Source organism: Thalassophryne amazonica, chromosome 22 (assembly GCF_902500255.1).
Source record: "Thalassophryne amazonica chromosome 22, fThaAma1.1, whole genome shotgun sequence".
Lineage (NCBI taxonomy): Eukaryota > Metazoa > Chordata > Actinopteri > Batrachoidiformes > Batrachoididae > Thalassophryne > Thalassophryne amazonica.
In genome coordinates this window covers 23413922-23431946 of record NC_047124.1, presented here as the reverse complement: position 1 = coordinate 23431946, position 18025 = coordinate 23413922, and the positions used below count along the sequence as shown (strand labels likewise).

Below are 18025 nucleotides of genomic sequence, written 5' to 3'. Positions count from 1 at the left end.
AAAAAAACAGTTGAACAGAATAATAACTGGGTCAGTTAGAAAGTGATGACTTTGAGTTAATTCTTCTATAAATAATACATTATATTGACAGTCATATTGTTGACATGTACCAACTGACAAAAGGGGGCGGAGCTCCTTTGATTGTTTGCAGATGGGAGTTTACTGATTACCACTCAATTTTGCCTGGAACTAGTTCTTGGTTCAATGTGGAGGTCATCAAATCCTGGTGGTAATATATCAGCTTTAAAATGTTTTCTTTTACCTGTTTCTTCACTTTCATTGACCTTGCAAAACAGGTTGACTTCGTATTTTGTTCTGTAGCACCGACATTATATCAGAAAATAGCTGATGAGGTAAAAGAGTTCTGTTGGGGTGTGCGCTCTCTTTTCAACACCTTTTGTTTCTGGTTTTAATTGTTGGTTCATGACCTACTTTTTTACATTCTCTTTTCATCTCGTTTGCTGTTTTTCTTCTGTTCTTGAGCGCAGGCCAGAGAATGGAGGCAGGAGAGGGTTAGTGAGTGCATGTGAGGGCCTGATGGTGTGTTTGACACATTAGTGAAGAGATCAGCCAGAGTTCTCTGTCAGTGAAGCGTGTGACCGCGTTTTTTGTTTTTTTTACTCTGCAGCGCCTCCAATCTGCAAGATTGGTCGAGTTTATCATCAAAGGGAATTCCTTCATAACGACTCAGGTGCAAAATGACATCGAGTTACTTATCAGCCCCGTCATAAGTCTGGATATCAATTCTTTCAAATGTTGTTGAGGAGAAAAAAAATGAAGTCTGTAAAGACAGGTTAGATTTTGCTCACATCTGTTTGTCGTTTCTGCAAAAACCAATGAACAGACTCGGGGAAGAGATTCTGAACTGGGACCTGTTCTTTATAGGCTGATTAAAAAGCCCAAGATCAACTGGCTGATCCAGGATCTGCCAGTCCTACTCGTGCTAATCCGATCTGCTGTTCTTTGAAGCCAAGTGAGAATCTGATGGGAAAAAAAAAGGATTTAATCATCCAAGATGAAGGTGCACACCTGCGGCCACTGACTTAGGCTGAGTTATTTCTCTCTCACACGAATCTGTAAACCATGATCGTCCACGCTTCGATTGGAGGAATGCTAAAAGAGAGCGCAAATACTCAGCCTGGTGTCTGTCAGAGGTATACGAGGAGTTTAGTGAGATGAGTCACGATAAAGGAAATGCCACAAAAGCTCCAGAAACCTGAGATAAGGGGCACAAAAAATGGTAAACATGTCAATAATGACTTTCCTTCTGCTAAAATAAAATTAAAGAATGACATAAATGTCAGCCAAATCTAAATATAGGACAATATAAAACTAAAATAAGAAATAAAACCTTTGTGTGCCCACTGTGTTAATGATCACATTATTTACACAGTCTTATAATTAATATTCAAAGACTTTGGAACAGGTTAAAGACAAAAATATTAAAATTCATACGAAAGTATAATATTACAATAGTTGTAATATATTTTACTCCCAGTATAAGTAATATTTCTCTAATAGTAATGCTTCGGACAACGCTAAAGGATCTTGATAATTGAATAATGCTCTCTCCATCTGGAATTCTTATTAATGATAATAGTAATGATTTGTTGTTATTATTATTATCATCATCATTATTATTAATTCATTGTAACCCATGTCCCAGTATCCATGCATAAAAGAATGGCGCAGACTTCCTGACATTACGCAGTTTAAATTATTTTTCTGCGATCCTGAGTGGGTTTTGATCAATATGTTGCCATGACAACCAATCCAGCAGTGTTTAGAAGAACCAAGAAATCCAGGATGACGCCTTATCGTGAAGTGTAATCCAACTAAAACAGAGAACGGGTCTCTGGTGTCCCAAGAGTTGTAATGACATTTGGTGGCAGCTTCAGATAAATGTGTAGAATTAGAACATTTAAAAGACTTATTTAAATAAAGTGGACTCGGACAGAATTGTCATCTTGTCTGAGATAACGAGCGTTTTCACATTTTAAGAATGTTGTACCAGTTAAAAGGAATAAAGTGGGCAAAACAAGCAACACACATTTCAACAAACGTTATCGCCAACATGCCTCATCTCTGATGTGATTTTATTTGTTTGTGTGTAGACTACAGACACCTCTATTAGGTTTCCGATCTATCCCAGAATCGCAGCCAAGAATAAAGAGCTTGTGATTAATATGAATTATTTTCTTTTACGCTCCCGTTCTTGAGAAAATAGAATTCAGTGAGTTTAAGGCGCCCTTCTAATGTCTTAATTTCCCACAGTGGGACTCCATTAGCTGCTGTGGAATAGATGACATGAGTGGGGCAAATATTGATTGGAACAGCAGTTCCAACACGCAGTTTTAATGCCAGTAAGAATCGGCCGTTACATTAGGCACAGAAATTCCTGTTGCAGTCAATAGGCACACACACACAACGTCCGCAGGCAGATGGAGGCCAGCAGTGAAGGCGTAAGTGCTAAAATAATAAGCGTTTGATTGGGTTAGCAGAGCCAGCTCTGTTTAGACCTGCTGCTGTGCCTCGCCGCAATATTAGCTTGTCCTTCTCCTGTTTCACCTCCGGGTTATTGAGCTGCTTCTGTTAGTGTAGATACAGTTTAGTGTCATATTTGAAGAAGACTGGAGAACCTACAAATGTTTTCTATGTATTAATTCCTCTGCGGCGAGATGGGACTCCATTTTTTTTTTTTTTTAAGTTTCATGCATTCTGCTCTTGATTACACATCAGGAGTCTCACTTGGGTTGTATAAATTAGATGGTAGCTAAGTTCTTCATTGCACATGAAGTTTTTGGAAGCTGGTAACGTTTCTAGCTCTAGTCTTTCCAAGCGTACGTGGAAATGGACACAATTCTTGTAGATTTGTCTCTTAACACAACCACAATGAGATTGAAATGAAAGATGTGCTTGTAAAGGTGTGGATAGGGATGAGTATTGGTAAGGTTTTATCGATCCGATTCCGTTATCGATACCTCTTGTGAATTTTCTGTGTACTAAAAGTAGTCTTTACAGGTGTTCTTTGTCGGCAACATTTTATTGAGTCTTAAAGTAAATAAATATGAAATTGGTCACTGGATCCTTGATCTCTGGACATAAATAGAAATAAATAAATACATAATAATGTAGTTTTTGTCAAAAGCATTTCCTTTCAGATGTTAATGACACACATGTACCTCCATACATAGCCTCTGAGCTCAGCTGCACGTGAGGATCAATGTAATTCATAAAGAACACAGGACGTCTCATCTTGGGAAGAAAAAAACCTTTTGGTCTATTGTAGTTTATTGTCTGTATTACAACATTTGGAAAGAGGTGTCATTTGATTTAAAACGGCCATTCGCTTTGAAGTTATTAATTCTGACCAGACTCTAGAGAGCTGTGCAGCATTTGGAGCTTTGTGAACGGAACGGAGGACTATTCTCCTTTCTTGCCCGCAACAAGACGAGTCCAAGTTACTGACTTTGATCCGCACAAATGTGACTTATGATTGACATCTTTAAATGGCTTTGAGAGGGGTTAGGAAGCAGATTTGCCGCTTCTGAAAAGCAACGAAGCAGAGAACCAACGAAGCAGCGGATCGGAGCACTGCTTCGTTGCTTCAAGCAGACCTGCTGCAGGGTCTGCAATCAACGTAGAAAAATGATCATTTTCCTGATAAACACCCTCAAAAACAACGGCTGCTCTGAAGGACCGATAAGGGAATCGTTAAGCAAAAAGGTTATTGACGTCGGTGGATTGAATCATTTCTTAATGATTCTTGAATAGAATCGGTTCTCGATGTGGATACATGGGCTAAGATACAACTCAGAGGTGATCCTCTATTATGGAATGACATGGTGCAATATGATGTAGTCTGATGTAATTCTTTGTTTTGGAGATTGTCTTTGTTGTAGATATTAATTTTCCATGATAAATTGGAATAAGCCAAAAGTGCCATTACTTATATTCAAATACATTTTTCATAAAAGGCTAGGGAATCTCCTATAATAATAATAATAATAATTATTATTATTATTAGAATTATTATGATGATGAAAAAAAAACACTAAATGTATAATTGTCAGAACTGCACATACATTTTAAAATGGGCAATGGATGCCATTAAGTTTTTAACCCTTGCTTAGTTGTGGCTGGAAAAAATGTCTGGCGTGTCATTGATAGTACTCGTTTCATACCCACAGACTCTCACTTGCACAGACTTCACAGGGTCGTCTCATCAGGTGATTTGTCATGCGATTACTGTGCTTAACTGCCAGCAGGCAAACTTTTATCCAAGTTTCTGTCCTTCTTATAAAATCCAAATGTGTTCCAAACTTTGTGTGTAGAGACCAGACTCACACTGATCTTTGAACTTCAGCAAGAGATGGAAGATCTGGAAATGGCAGCTTGACTGCTTCACTCAGCTAAACTCAACAAGCCATTGATTGGTTTATGGTACATTTGTGGTCCAGGGGTTTGCTTATAATTTTTTTTTTAAATATTAAAACTGATTTCCAATTCGTACCGGGGGATTTATTACATCCCTGTGTATGCTCGTAGTGTAGCCTTGGCTTTAATGAAGGGGGTTTAATAAAAGTATAGCTGGGACCATTTAGGAATTATGGTCATTAATGTCAGTAATGTCCCTCCATTTTCAGAGGTCGTACGTAACTGAACAAACTATATTGGTATTATTTTTACAGCCACATCAGAGGATGGCTACATCTTGATTGCATTCAATGTAGGCTAATTGGTTCTCACGGAAGCCACCGAGACACATGTGACAACTCTGAAGGAGTTATAGGCTTCTGTAGTTGTGATTAGTGCAACTTTTGTCTGTTGCATCACTAAGTTGTACAGTCTCATGGTGGAATTTTCTTAAAGAAGACGTGAAGTTTGAGCTGCATTTTGCCAGAGGGCACATGGGAGATTTGAGCCGAAGTTGTGTTTTTGCATGAAAACTGTCAGACGTGCATCAGGGAGAAGTTCCCAGCAGGAATACCTGTACTTGCACATCCCAGCTACGTGACTTTGTACCACAGACGTGGTCCTTAGAGGTTTTTTTTTTTCAGCACACTGCCGGAGAACCAGTTTCCCCCAAAAGTCCCAACAACTCTGTTCGAAAACCATCACGGACGTTTCGTAGAGAAAAATAAAGCTGCTGGGGTTTCAGGTGGTTCTGATTTTGCCGCGTGACGGGGAACGGCAAATGGCTGGAGCTGTTAGCAGAGAACTTCTGAAAGGCTTCTGCCTTCATTTAAAAGGTGTCAGCAGTTCTGTGGCACTGTGCTGACGAGACAAACGTATTAGAGGATCTCCACATCTCCTCCCTATCAGACGCTTATGTAGGCCAAGAGACCCATTTGCATTTCGCCGTAGCCTTTCTAGCATCGCTGCATGTTCTGTGAAGCCAACGATAACTCGGAAAAAAGAGAAAGTCTTTGAAGCTGGGCCCTAATTTAGGTCAACTCTGAGCTGTTAAACAACTGCTTTGCCCTTAGAAGAACGCAGCAGACCAGCAGCCCTGACTTTTATATTCTGTGCTTGAAAATGAGGTGGAAGTCTGTAAATTAAACTAAATAGGCTGCAAAGGCTCTTTTTAAGGGGGGTGTTCCTGTTGTGGGTTTTTTTTTTCCTCCTTTTTTGGGGGGGGATTAATACTGTTTTTCATTTGCACACTTGTACGACGCTGCACCTTTTTCATATTCACCTCTTAATTACATTTTTCCACCAGCACTTTGGAGGCCAGTGGTGCACCCCCACCACCCCCGCAGTGTATTTTAATGAGATGTTTCACCACACTGGATGAGCTGATGCTTCATTGTGACCAGCTGGACTACAAGAAGACCATTAGCACAAGCATATTAAAATATCTAAATAAAACATGCTTTTTTTTTGTGAGTAGATGGTTGAATCTCATTTCACACTGTAAGCAGTTATGTGGTGTTTGTGAAGCTAAATGGCTGCTCGTCGGCCATCGTTCAGAGGTCACAATCTGTTAACGTCATACTCGCTTGTTTCTCCAACTTAATTGGACATATGAAATTAGTCTTCTTTTTTAAAAAAATCTCTGTTTGCAAGTAGGACTGCAGGAAAAGTCATGAGCAAACGTGAGAATCTGTGTGTTATAAAGAATGACTTCACACATACCCACTGTTTTATTCATAGTGTGTGTGTGTGTGTGTGTGTTGTGTGTGTGTGGTGTGTGTGTGTGTTGTGTGTGTGTGTGTGTGTGTGTGTGTGTGTGTGTGTGGGTGTGTGTGTGTGTGTGTGTGTGTGTGTGTGTGTGTGTGTGTGTGTGAGAAGGAGCTGCATGATGTGCACTCGATTGGACGCTAGATACATGGACTCCCTCAACAGATGGCCTCTTCAGTACAAACGTTTCTTGGCGAGGGCGCTCGCATAGCCGAAGCACAGACACACACTCGCATTGTACAGAAATATATTTGCAGCCCTCGTGCCTACAGACTGTTATAACACCACTTGCATAATGTCTCATTTGAAGGAGAATATGTAATAAAAAAGTACGATGGAGGAACAAGCTGTTAACTGTATTGGATTACTCATATGACTGATGTAGGTTCTGTAAAACATTATTTGAAGTTGCCTGCTGACATACTGCATGTCGGCTTACTTAAAAGGTGTATAATGGGTTCTTGGAATTTTCCTGTAGTGCAGAATTGGACTTGTCGCAAAGAGGAAAGAGTATGCATTAGTATCTCCAACATGCAAATCGTTGTTTTGGTCAAACTTTTGGAGGAATGCAATGGACGTCCACTTGCAAAACGGGTCTTGTTCAGGACAAATCAGACGCCATTGACCTAAAATACATTTACTGAACCTCAGGAACTACATTGGATACTGAAACATGGTTTTCTGCTCTCCTGGAGCTAACACATGTATCAAATCTATGACATCAAAAAATTAGTCGGCGGATGTCAGGAGCTGCAATAATCTGGCTAACTTGTTTGAAATGTGATGCAAGCGCACATGATTTATCAATGGATAAACGTACCTGTTAGCATACCTAATAGGTTAGCTGTGGCGTTAGCAGAGCAGAAAATGTGACATTCCCAGTTAGGCTCCTCTGACACCCCAGTCCTTTCAAGGAAGGAGGTAGAAAATGACCAACTTTTTACTGGAGGTACTCTGTGTAGCATCAGCGCTTTTTCCTCGTTGCATGCAGGAAAAACATGATGCTAACCCCCTGCATGTAAAGGTGTTTTCCAGTTGATGATATTGAGCCTGGCACTTAGCAATAATATACTGGCATAGTCCACAATGTGGATGGCCTTGTTACTACGGCTAGCAGAAAGTTGTTTTGAAGGTTGGACACCGTACACTGCCATGGTGTGGGGCTGCTGCTCTCACAGCTAGCAGAACTGAAAACAAAGGAACATCCAGTTTAGTCTGCTGCATACAGCCAACATGTAAATGCAGTACTAGAAGTACTAGTCTGTGTTGTATTTGCAGAGAATAGAATGACATGAGTCAGCTGTTTTAACCTCAGTATGAACCCAAATGAGGGATCTCAGAATAGCCTAGTTGGGGTAAAGTCCCCGTCCCCAGAAGCTTTCTTAAGTTCTTTCATAAATGTTTGACAAACGGTGTACTACCTCCTTTCCGGTATGATTACATTTATCACAATAAACCTGACGTGACTCGTTACGCATCATGATACATTACATCACTGTACTAGTTATGCAGTATTTTTCTTTCTTGTTTTTCATACAGCACCGTATTCTGCAGAGTAGCTGTTTGCTTCTTTTTTTTGGTTTGAGGGGGATTTGTTTGTAGAAATTGTCATTACACACTTGCAGTTGCTGTGACTGCTTTCATTCCTGTGAGAGCTGAAACAAGCCCGTGCATGTACCCAGGTCACAGATATCTCAATACTGGGTTTTATTCCACGTGCACTCACTCGTATGTTGAATACATGTCAGCTCTGCCGTTCTAACCGGCGCTGGCACCACCTATTGGCTCCTGATTGTGGAGGTACACTCACATGAAGTCATGTGTTCACTGTGATTTTCCTGTTCATTCATCTGCCACGGTCTTATTCTCTGTACCCCCCCCCCCCCCCCCACACACACACACACCCTTCTGTTCCATTCCTCTTTTAACTGTTCCTCCACCAGGAAGCCTCGTCCCGTCTCCCAGCTCGTCTCACAGCAGCAGGTAACGCAGCAGTTTGTTTTGCCCTCTCAGCCCAAGAAAGAGAAGAAGGAGCGAGTAGAGAGGGAGAGGGGCGACAGAGAACCGACCCTCAAGAAGAACAGTCACAAGAAGATGAGGTAAGACTTCAGCTCAGATGTCAACCTGCAGTTGAGTGGATGTTTTGTGGGGCATATTTTGAATAAGTTTGATTTGTAGGGCCCTGGCATGTAAAATAAATGCTGAGCGGGGTGGGGGGGGGTGCTCTGTGTACCTGCGTCACTGAAGGAAGAGCAGGTCTAGGAGCTGCTGCACTGTGTGTCCATGTGGTTGATATGTCGGCAATATCTTGACAGAGATGTTTATCAAGCTGAAATGTGGAAGACGAGGTTTTGATCTTAATTCAGGACACTGACCAGGTCTCTGAAACATGGACTGTGCAATATCTTGATTTAGACTTTGTGTGATACACAAGGTCGCCTCATGACGACCTTGGAAGTGTTCCATGTTGGATGCGTTTCAGTTTGGCCAAAAGAAGGCAGTGGCTTAAATTTAATGTTGCTGATGAACTGACAGTCGTGATCACACCATCTTTTGGAGGTTATACCTTAAGAATGTGCACACATTTGAGGTTGGGTATTTATTGTCCTTGTGATGCCCTGATCAATAAAGTTGGGGGGGTAATTTTATTTTCACCTCATCCATCCGTCCATTCGGAACACTTGCATTTCTGCACAACAAAGAACAACAAAAATAATGCTGTCTGAGGGAAAACAGTTTCTTCCTGGTGCACTGAGGGACTCTACAGGAAGATTCCTTTCGACAGTGATAATAGTCCATCAACCAATACGATTTTTTTGTTTCTGCGGAATAAGTAAAGAACACCTCATCTGATTGAAACCGATTGTTGGTGGTGAATTGGGTTCCTTTTGAAAACAGGGGCAGTCCCTCATCCAATGTGGGCGCCAGCTTTACTTTCTTTTCTGAGCAGTAACTAATGTAGTTGTGTAGGCCCCAAGAAGTTTACTTTTGAAAATAGGGTCAGCACACAACATGCTGTACCAATTGAAAACCTTTTACTATGCAAAGGAACCATACACATATTTAAAGGACTAGTTTTTGCTATACAAATAATATGAACTTCATTATCATCTCTACTATAAAACCATACACCTACTTAACACACAAGCAGGGTTTATGTCATGCTTTGCTTTGCATTGTTTTTTTGTTTTTTTTTATAGTGCCACTTTTAGATGAAATGATTGTTACTTTTGGGTTGCTCTGTTTGAGTGTTGTTTTTACTTCACACAGGCTGTCTGTGATGTAAAACAACTTGTCATACAATCTTTTCTGCAGGCCAAGATTAAAAAACATTGACCGGAGCAGCGCCCAGCACCTGGAGGTGACGGTCGGTGACCTGACGGTCATCATAACGGACTTTAAGGAGAAGGCCAAGCCCTCGTCCATGTCGGCAACATCATCCAGCGCCGCATCAGCAGCTGAGCACCACAGCCAGAACGGCTCTGGGTCCGAAAACACAGAGAAGGGGCTTTCTCGCTCGTCCTCGCCCCGAGGAGAGGGGAGCTCAGTCAACGGAGAGACCCACTGAGCCCCCCCCACAACAGCAACAACAACCTAAATCTCACCTGCACTCTGAAGTGCACCGACAAGCGGAGGAGCCTCGACTGTAGAGCTGCACAATAATCTTTGTTTGCTTTCTTGGGGAATTTCAGTGTGTTGCAGTTTCATCTCCAAGAAGAATGGTGACCAATTTCAACTGATTTTTTTTCCTGAGGCCAGAGAATAAGCTGCCACCTGATGAGATCTGGACACTTTAATCAATTGGAAAAACTCGACAATGCTGGAACTCTACATTAGAAAGCAATATGAAACCACCTCTTCCTCAAAGGAACGCCCCATTAGGAGTTGACATTCATCTGCTTGGAAGTTTTGTTCAACAAAGAACAGAAAGGATCCTACACTTAAATTAGTTTGAGTTAAACCTCTGGTGTGTCGAGGGTTTTACAAAATTGAAGTGTTTTTTTTATTAAATATTTGGCTGGATCCTTTCACTTCTTTGTCCCATGTAGGTGCCGTCACGATGACTCAAGTATTCTCTCCCCCAACTACTTATCTTTAAGGAAACGTTCAAAACTCCTCTTACCTGCATGGGCAGATTGACGACCCCCACCCCACACACACACACACACACACACCTCCCAGTATGGAGGGTTTTTTGTTTGTTTTTTTAGCCTTTATAATTTGTTCCAGGTTCTAAACCTGAACCGTCTTTGTGGTTTCAATGTTTCGATGGTGTAACTTCAAAAACCTTCAATTACACCTGATCTCAAAATGTCAAGCTTTTAGTTCTGAACTGCCTCTGTTGTAGAATTTATAGTTGGTCTTTTTTTTTTTTCTTTTTCTAATTATTATTATTATTTCATCACAGTATTACTGTTACTGGCACCATCTGGTGTTTTGTTTCCATTATGGTTTGAGCATGTTTGGTAAAAATTCAGTTTTTGGAAAGACATCAGGAGGTTTTGTCATTTTAAAGGGCAGCACTTGTTACTCGTCATTTATCCATTTGTCGGCCTTTTGTCATTACAATCTGTGCTTTGTTTTTCCTGCAATGGCAGCCAGTAACCTTACACACAATATAAAGCCAGAAACACGAACCTGCATTAGGTGATATTGATAGAAACAGGAAATCGGATGAATCAGTGCGATATGAAGAGGACAATAAGCTCTAAAGTCCCTTCAGCACATGGGTTTTCTAGCATGAACACCTGTTGAATCTCAACACATTATATTTAATCACTGGCAACAAGTTCAAACAGCCTACATGTTTGAAAAGTTAAATTATCTTTTTGCCTATTAATGCTGAACTGGGCAGAGAATCACAGCTTACAGAGCCAGACGATAATTTTGTTGATTGCAGAAAACTGATCCCGTGAGGTGAGAAAAACACTAATTCACACTGCGTTCTGTGTTCTATGCATTTTGACCCATCTACTGGATGGCAGTGAGAATAGCACCCGCCCAAATATCACATGGCCATTGAGCAGAATTTTTAGTTTTGCAAATGTTTTGTTTGTTTTTTTTTACAAATGAAAGACATTTTACAAATACACATTTATTTGTAAAAACCAACACACACGTTACAGTAACTTGTGTTGGTTTTTACACATAACAATAAATCAACCAATCAGTGATGACTGGAGACTCATTTTCCCATAATGCCTTTTGGCATCTGCGTGTGTTAATGTTCAAACCTTCAGAATTAGTGTATTATTTTAAAATTAAAAGATATGTGTTATATTTTCACTTTGTAAAAATGACAGAGTTAATGTTAATATCAGTAAACCATCTGGAATTAGATTGGTTTTTAAATCAAACCATGAGTCAAACCTGTTTTGCTGTGTATGCCTTTTGCCACACGTCAGGGGCTCTGTATGCTGTGAATGTAAATGACTTTTCCTTGCAGCAGTGGGCATGGCTCACAAAGACAGAAGCTCTGACTCATTGAGTTGGGTTTGTGATCGCCGTTGATTCTACTCAGAAGCATCGGCGGTGCTTAAACTCAACTGGCTTGTCAGTAGCTGACAGTGTACCGGAGCCAATACTAAAAGTTAGCGGATGGCTGTAGCTTCCGCTATTTTTTTTAATCGATTTATCATTTAAAAGTTAACTTTTCAGTTAGCGGATTAGCAGTTATCGAACCTAACGTTTTGGTTAGCTGTGCCCACCACTGGTTACATGAGGATGCTAATCATTGACATTTGCCATCATTCCCTTGTCCATGGTATAACCTGGCACTTTGCAGATCAGAGTGAGGACTTGAGGGGTTTTCTGGCGAGTTAACAGTTCTGAGTGAACAGAGAGCAGCTAGTAAATTAGAGCCAGACCAATATAATTTTTTTTTTGGGGGGGGGGGACAGATATTTAGGAGTAAAAAAATTCCAATGCCAATATATCTGATGACATACACATAAGAAATGGCAATGACTTGTAATATTTTGCTATCAAACCCTTATGACAAAGAAATGTAACTGGTTGATGTTTTACAGTTTAAATGTACTTAATAACTATAAGAATAACCAACAACTGACCAGTGTATGTCATGTTTCCGCCACACTGCCTTGACTCTGGCAGTTCTTGTGTCACATCACACAGAATTTGCACAAAATAGACTTCTCATCCATTTTAGCCCCACCTACCTCATGGCATAACAACCAATTGTCATTTGACGCTGTGAAACTCCCATCCTGATTGAAAGTGAATGGCAGCTGGTCATTTAGCCTTCATCACTTGTAGCTAATGTGACCAAGGGGTGATGGGGTCCCAGCCATGCTTAGTAGCCTTTGGTCTGTGCTTTTTTTGGACAAACTATGTAGTGACCTTATTTCCAACAGCCAAAAGTTTTTTCTGCTTTGTTTATTCAGTAAAGTAAAAATTTTCGTAACTGCACAAATAATGCTAACATTGTTACGTATGTTTCTGAAATGCTTATGTTGGCCGATATTACTGGCCAACTGATTTCATCTGTCGGGCTTTGAGCCAACACTCCGAGGTATAGCAGTAAGGTGAGTTGTTTTTTGTTTTTTTTTTCCACATTTTAAGTTTTGTTTTACATGCAAGCAGAGTATACACGGGATGTGAAACCGCCTACATAAGGCACATCTGACCATTACGCCGTGCTGTATAAATACTACAAATACACGCCCTTGCCACCGGTGATTTGTACAGTGGCATTCAATTGGCTGAGTGTTGGCTTGATCACTTTACTGTGGACTGAAGCAACTTTTATTTCTGTTACTATATTTGGAAATACAAAACAGCAAGCCATGTTGCTCACTTAACACACATTGTAACCACATTGGGGTTTGGGTTATGTTTAAATTCAAATTATCAATTATCCAGTTAATGACCCTACCTTGCCTGAGATTGAAAGTCTGAGGTCAAGGTCAAATAACTTTATCTGTGGTCTAACTTTTAGATTTATTAACCTTTGTCCTTGATTTTTGTCATGCACCCAGTTTGTGGCTGGACAATGTGTACGATTGGTGGTCATAGGACAAATTTCAAGGTGAAATTTAAAGGGTTTTTTGTTTTTTTTTGTTTTTTTTTCATATTTGGGTAGTATGGAGGTGGGCAAATTAAGGTCACAAGTCAAAGGTTCACTGGCAGTCGATCTCAAAGATGAAATATCAAGGCCAAGGTTCAGGGTCCAGGTATTTCTTTTTAAACTTTCCTCACATGCTGTATATCGCTTTCAAAGCACCTTTGACCCTCTGAAGAGACATTAATTATTTTTCTGTGTGAAATCACAGAATGAGGCTGTACAGATTGGAAGTAATGTTAGTGTTTCCCATTTCACAGTACGTTTTAAGGTCTGATTGGGCAGATAACTGAGTTCAATCCATCAACACTGATCATTATCATTTCTTTTTTCTGACACAGAGGTTCGTTGGTTTCTTTCTGCTCTGGTGTGAACATTCAGAAAACCCAAGTTGACCTTACATGTAAAACGTGGAGAAACACTAAATGTAAAAGATTTCTGCACCCGCTTATCATCCCAGCGGAACACCAGAACAGATTCAGCACAAAGCGGAGGAAAAACAACAACAAACATAGAGTTTTTGTTTTCTGCACGCGTTTATCGTCTACGTTTTCATCTTACACCGCAGTGGACTTGAGAAACTTTTTCTCCCCTTCGTTTTGACGTAGTTCCAAGTGGAGACGCTTTAGAATGATAGTGAACTGACACCAGAACAGCTATAGATCAACCTATTAACAATAAATTATAAAGCTTGTAGAGTAACAACACAGAATATTTCTGAAATACTGTACTACAGTATTTTAACGTGGTTGTATTCTCATCATCATGCCAGTGTTGCTGTCTACATTTATAGTTTTGGGACAAACCCTGAGAACTGTTGCAGCATGATAATAGATGGTATATTGTGGAACAGACTGTCTCTTAGTTTTTATTTGTATTTTTCTTTTCTTTATTTGTTGGCGTCCTCGTGTTCACTGCACTAGCTGGGTCTACGTGTGTGGATTCTGAGAACTTTTATTTGGTTGTGCCAACAACAAAAGACACTTAAATGATTTGTGTCACTTTTTTAAATATTGTTTTTTGCCATTCTCATTTGATTTTAAAATGTGTATTATGTGTCTGCTGAACAAGAAAATAAGAGTTTAAACCAATGTCTTCTGTGAATCGTCTTTGTGTAGTTTAGTGTCCTCTGGCGAGCGACCGAAGAGCTACAGATTTGAACACAAAATGAAGGCGAAATTTAATGTTGAGCTTCTTAAGATATGGATGAATGATTTTATTTTATTTTGCAGCCGCGTAGCAGCAATTCTAAAGTTAAATCTGAGTTTTGTGCACGTGTGAGGGCTGGAGTGTGTGACGTGTTGGCGTCGCAAAGGAACCAAACTAAAGATCTCATGGACCTTTCAGAGGGGAAGTCAATAGAAAGTTGTGCAGACAGCCTGCAGGGGGAAGGGTGGGGGAAGCGGCTCCCACTCTCCCACCCTTCCCCCATCTAAGGTCTCGACCTCCCCTGTTAAGCCAGACTGAGAAAAACCAGCACCCGACAGGGGTAATGGTCTGTAATTTCAAAATAAAAGCATTGAAGTTTTCAAGCCACTGGCTCCAAAATATGAAGTACACATTGAGGTTCATGTATGTACTTGGATATTGACCCTTTTTGTTCTCCTATAACAGCATTACTTTAAAATAAAGGTTTGTACTTATTGAATTACAACAGAATTGTATCTGTATAAAAATTAGTTTAAAAAGTTTAACAATACTGAAGGATCTGTATCCGATTTGTAAACCATCCCAGATGGTTTATGTTCATGCATGTTATAGTTGAATTATCTTTTGATTCGCTTGTGTAGTTGGTTTCTGTGAGGAGGTAGAAAGTGCTCGGAACAGTAAATGAACCAACTATCAAGAAAAACAACAACAAAAAATTCCTAAATGGTTCACTCCTTTGAAATGAATGGGTGACAATTGACAATTTCACAATGCACACAACTGTAAACGAAAGATGTTACGATTCACCATTTCAAAAATGATGGTAGAAACATAGCTTTTTGAAACTTTTTTTAATGAAGTAATTCCCAAAAAATGAACCAGTTGTCACAGAACAGTTCACTTATGTAAAATGAGCTGAAGCAATATATGAAAACTTAATAATACTGTTTCAACAGTGGCTGTAGACTTTATGGGCCAAATAAACCAATTGCATCATAAAATGGTTCACTGTCTCAAAACGTTTCAAACAGTAGTGCACCAATTGTCATAAAGTAATTCAAACAAAACAGCTTGACAAGATGATTTACTATTTTGAAAGTGAAGGTAGAAATGAGACTTTATTTTCTAAAATAACAAATTGCTTCATGAGATGACTTGCTGTCAAAAATGTTTTGAACATTAACCAGTTCTCGAACAATTCATATTACTGTTTCAACAGTGATGGTAGAATTTATGGGTGATTCTTTAAGTACGGGCACTATTGGCCTTGTAAATGTAATTTCCACCACACCATTGCCTTACGATATAAAGCACCTTGGGGCAACTGTTTGTTGTGATTTGGCGCTATATACATGTGCTCTGATGTCACTGTTTATCTCCATAGAAACTACCCAAACAATCTTTCATACAAACTGTTTAGGGACATTACAGTGTTGTGGTGGAAATTAGGCAATAGTGTGGGACAACTACAGTTTGTTTAAAAAAATCACAACAGTTGTATGACATTGAATACCCCAATTATGTTTTGATTATTTTACTGATATTTTATTCAGAGATATTTTAAAAACATTAGAAAAAATGTTTCTTTACCATTCATTTTTATCATTGAAGATCAAAAGTCTGGGTGTGGGACAAGCACAAAACGGCAATATTTGCATATAATGATGCTGAAAAAAGGTGAAAAAGTCATCATACACTACTAGAACAAATTTATTAACACACGTTCATTGTAAAGATAACAATAAAAGTGTGAAATTTCCCCTTTTTTCTGTTTTTCATACAATATGATCAAAGGACATAAGTGCCCGTAGTCTAAGAATCACCCTTATGGGCCAAATAAACCAACTGCATTATAAAATGGTTCACTGTCTCAAAATTTTTCAAACAGTAGTGTATAAAACATTTCAAACTAAATGGCTTGAACCAGTTCTCAAACAATTCAGTTTTTCAGAATTCATGAAACAGTAACTGGAAAAAGTGCTTAAGAGTAGAGCCTGACCAATATGGATGGTTTTTTTTGGGGGGGGGGGGGGGGGGGGGGAGGCAGTGAGTATGGATATTGGGGAGTAAAATATTTACAGTACTGATATATTTGTGGATATATACTTTTTAAAATGGCAATTAATATTATGTTATTAAGCCCTTATGACTAATGTAATTAAGGCATGATGTTTTACAGGTTACAAATAACTCAGTATAATAACCAACCAGCGTACGTCACGCTGCCATGACTTGACTCGTCAGTCAACATGTTGCATCACTCAGTATTTTGATAAAATAGACTTGTCTGATTTGGCTCCGCCTAGCTGGCAGCATAGTGACCACTTCTCTCTTGTTGCACTAAAACACCCATTCTGACTGAAAATGAATGGCAGTTGCTCGCTTTGCCTCTGTTTCTTGTAGCTGATGTGACCAAGGGGTGATGGGGTCTCAGCTTTCCTTGAGAGCATTGTAAACAAAGTGGTCAGAGTGCCCTCTGTTGGATAAGGGTTAGGGTTACATAATGACATAGCCAACAGCCAAAGTGCTTTTCTGTATTTATTCAATAAGATTAAAATGCTCATATCAGCAAAAATAAAGCTGATACTGATATGTTCTTGAAAGCCTTATACTGGCTGATATTAGCGGCCAACTGATATATCGGTCTAGCTCTACTTAAGATTCTTCATCACAAAAGTAATGGTAGATACAAGGATCTTTGATTCAAATGAACCAATTGCTTCACAGGATCACTCAGCATTTTAAACTTTTTGAAAAATTAAGTGGACCAACTTTGTCACAAAACAATATGCTTTTATATTTCACAAAACAAGACACCATAGAATTGCTGAAGAAATCAATGAATTATTTTGAAATGCTCAAAGCGCTAAATGAAACACTTCAGAATATGATTCATTGCTTTAAACTGCGTGAAACACTCAATGAAATATTTGAATAGAAAATGATTTCCTGTTTAAAATAGTATGTTATGATTAAAGGTGGGCGATACTGGGGAATTTTGGCATTGATCCGATACCAAGTAAATACAGGCCCAGTGTCGCCGATATCGATATCAATACTTTTTCAAATTTAAACTTCATAGATCAAAAGGATCCAAAGACCTAGAATAGAATTTGCCAAACATTGTACGTGACAACAAATACTTTATTATCACAATCAACATTTTTGTTTAAAAAAATATCACTCAACACAACTTAAAATCTCCTGAGGTAGAGGGCTGACAAATCAAAATACCAGGGTGCGCTGCTCCGTGTTGTGTGACAGCGCAGCGCTGCTCTTACAGACAGAGAGTAGACTTTGATGAATCTGCGTGCACAGCAGTCAGTGCATGCTGGAGAGAAAAAAGCTTGAGTATCAATCTTTTTACATGAGGATCGTTCAATATCAATGCCAGCGTTGGTATCGATATTAGGATCGATCCGCCCACCTCTAGTTATGATATGCAAAGTATTAGCTTTAGTAAAAAAAATGTTTCCAAAAGCAGCCTGTACTTCATCTTTTTTTGTGCAATAAGTTATTTTTCCTGTGTGCTTTAACTTAAAGGATTTGCCCACAAATTGGTGTGACATTAGCTGCAGTTGCTGTAGACTCCCTGTAGAGGTCGCGGGTGTT

The 18025-nt window shown here is 39.5% G+C and overlaps 1 protein-coding gene across 2 annotated transcripts in view; it reads left to right on the top strand.

Annotated features, from left to right (window-relative positions):
* The window catches only part of yaf2 (YY1 associated factor 2), a 37195-nt gene extending 27207 nt beyond the window's left edge, over window positions 1–9988 (top strand). For both annotated transcript variants that reach the window (XM_034163571.1, XM_034163572.1), the window contains exons 3-4: window positions 8127–8282; window positions 9499–9988. In XM_034163571.1, the coding sequence (XP_034019462.1) occupies window positions 8127–8282; window positions 9499–9751 (409 nt within the window). In that variant the 3' untranslated portion in view covers window positions 9752–9988. The remainder of the gene's footprint in view (window positions 1–8126; window positions 8283–9498) is intronic.
* The last annotated feature ends 8037 nt before the right edge of the window (window positions 9989–18025 follow it).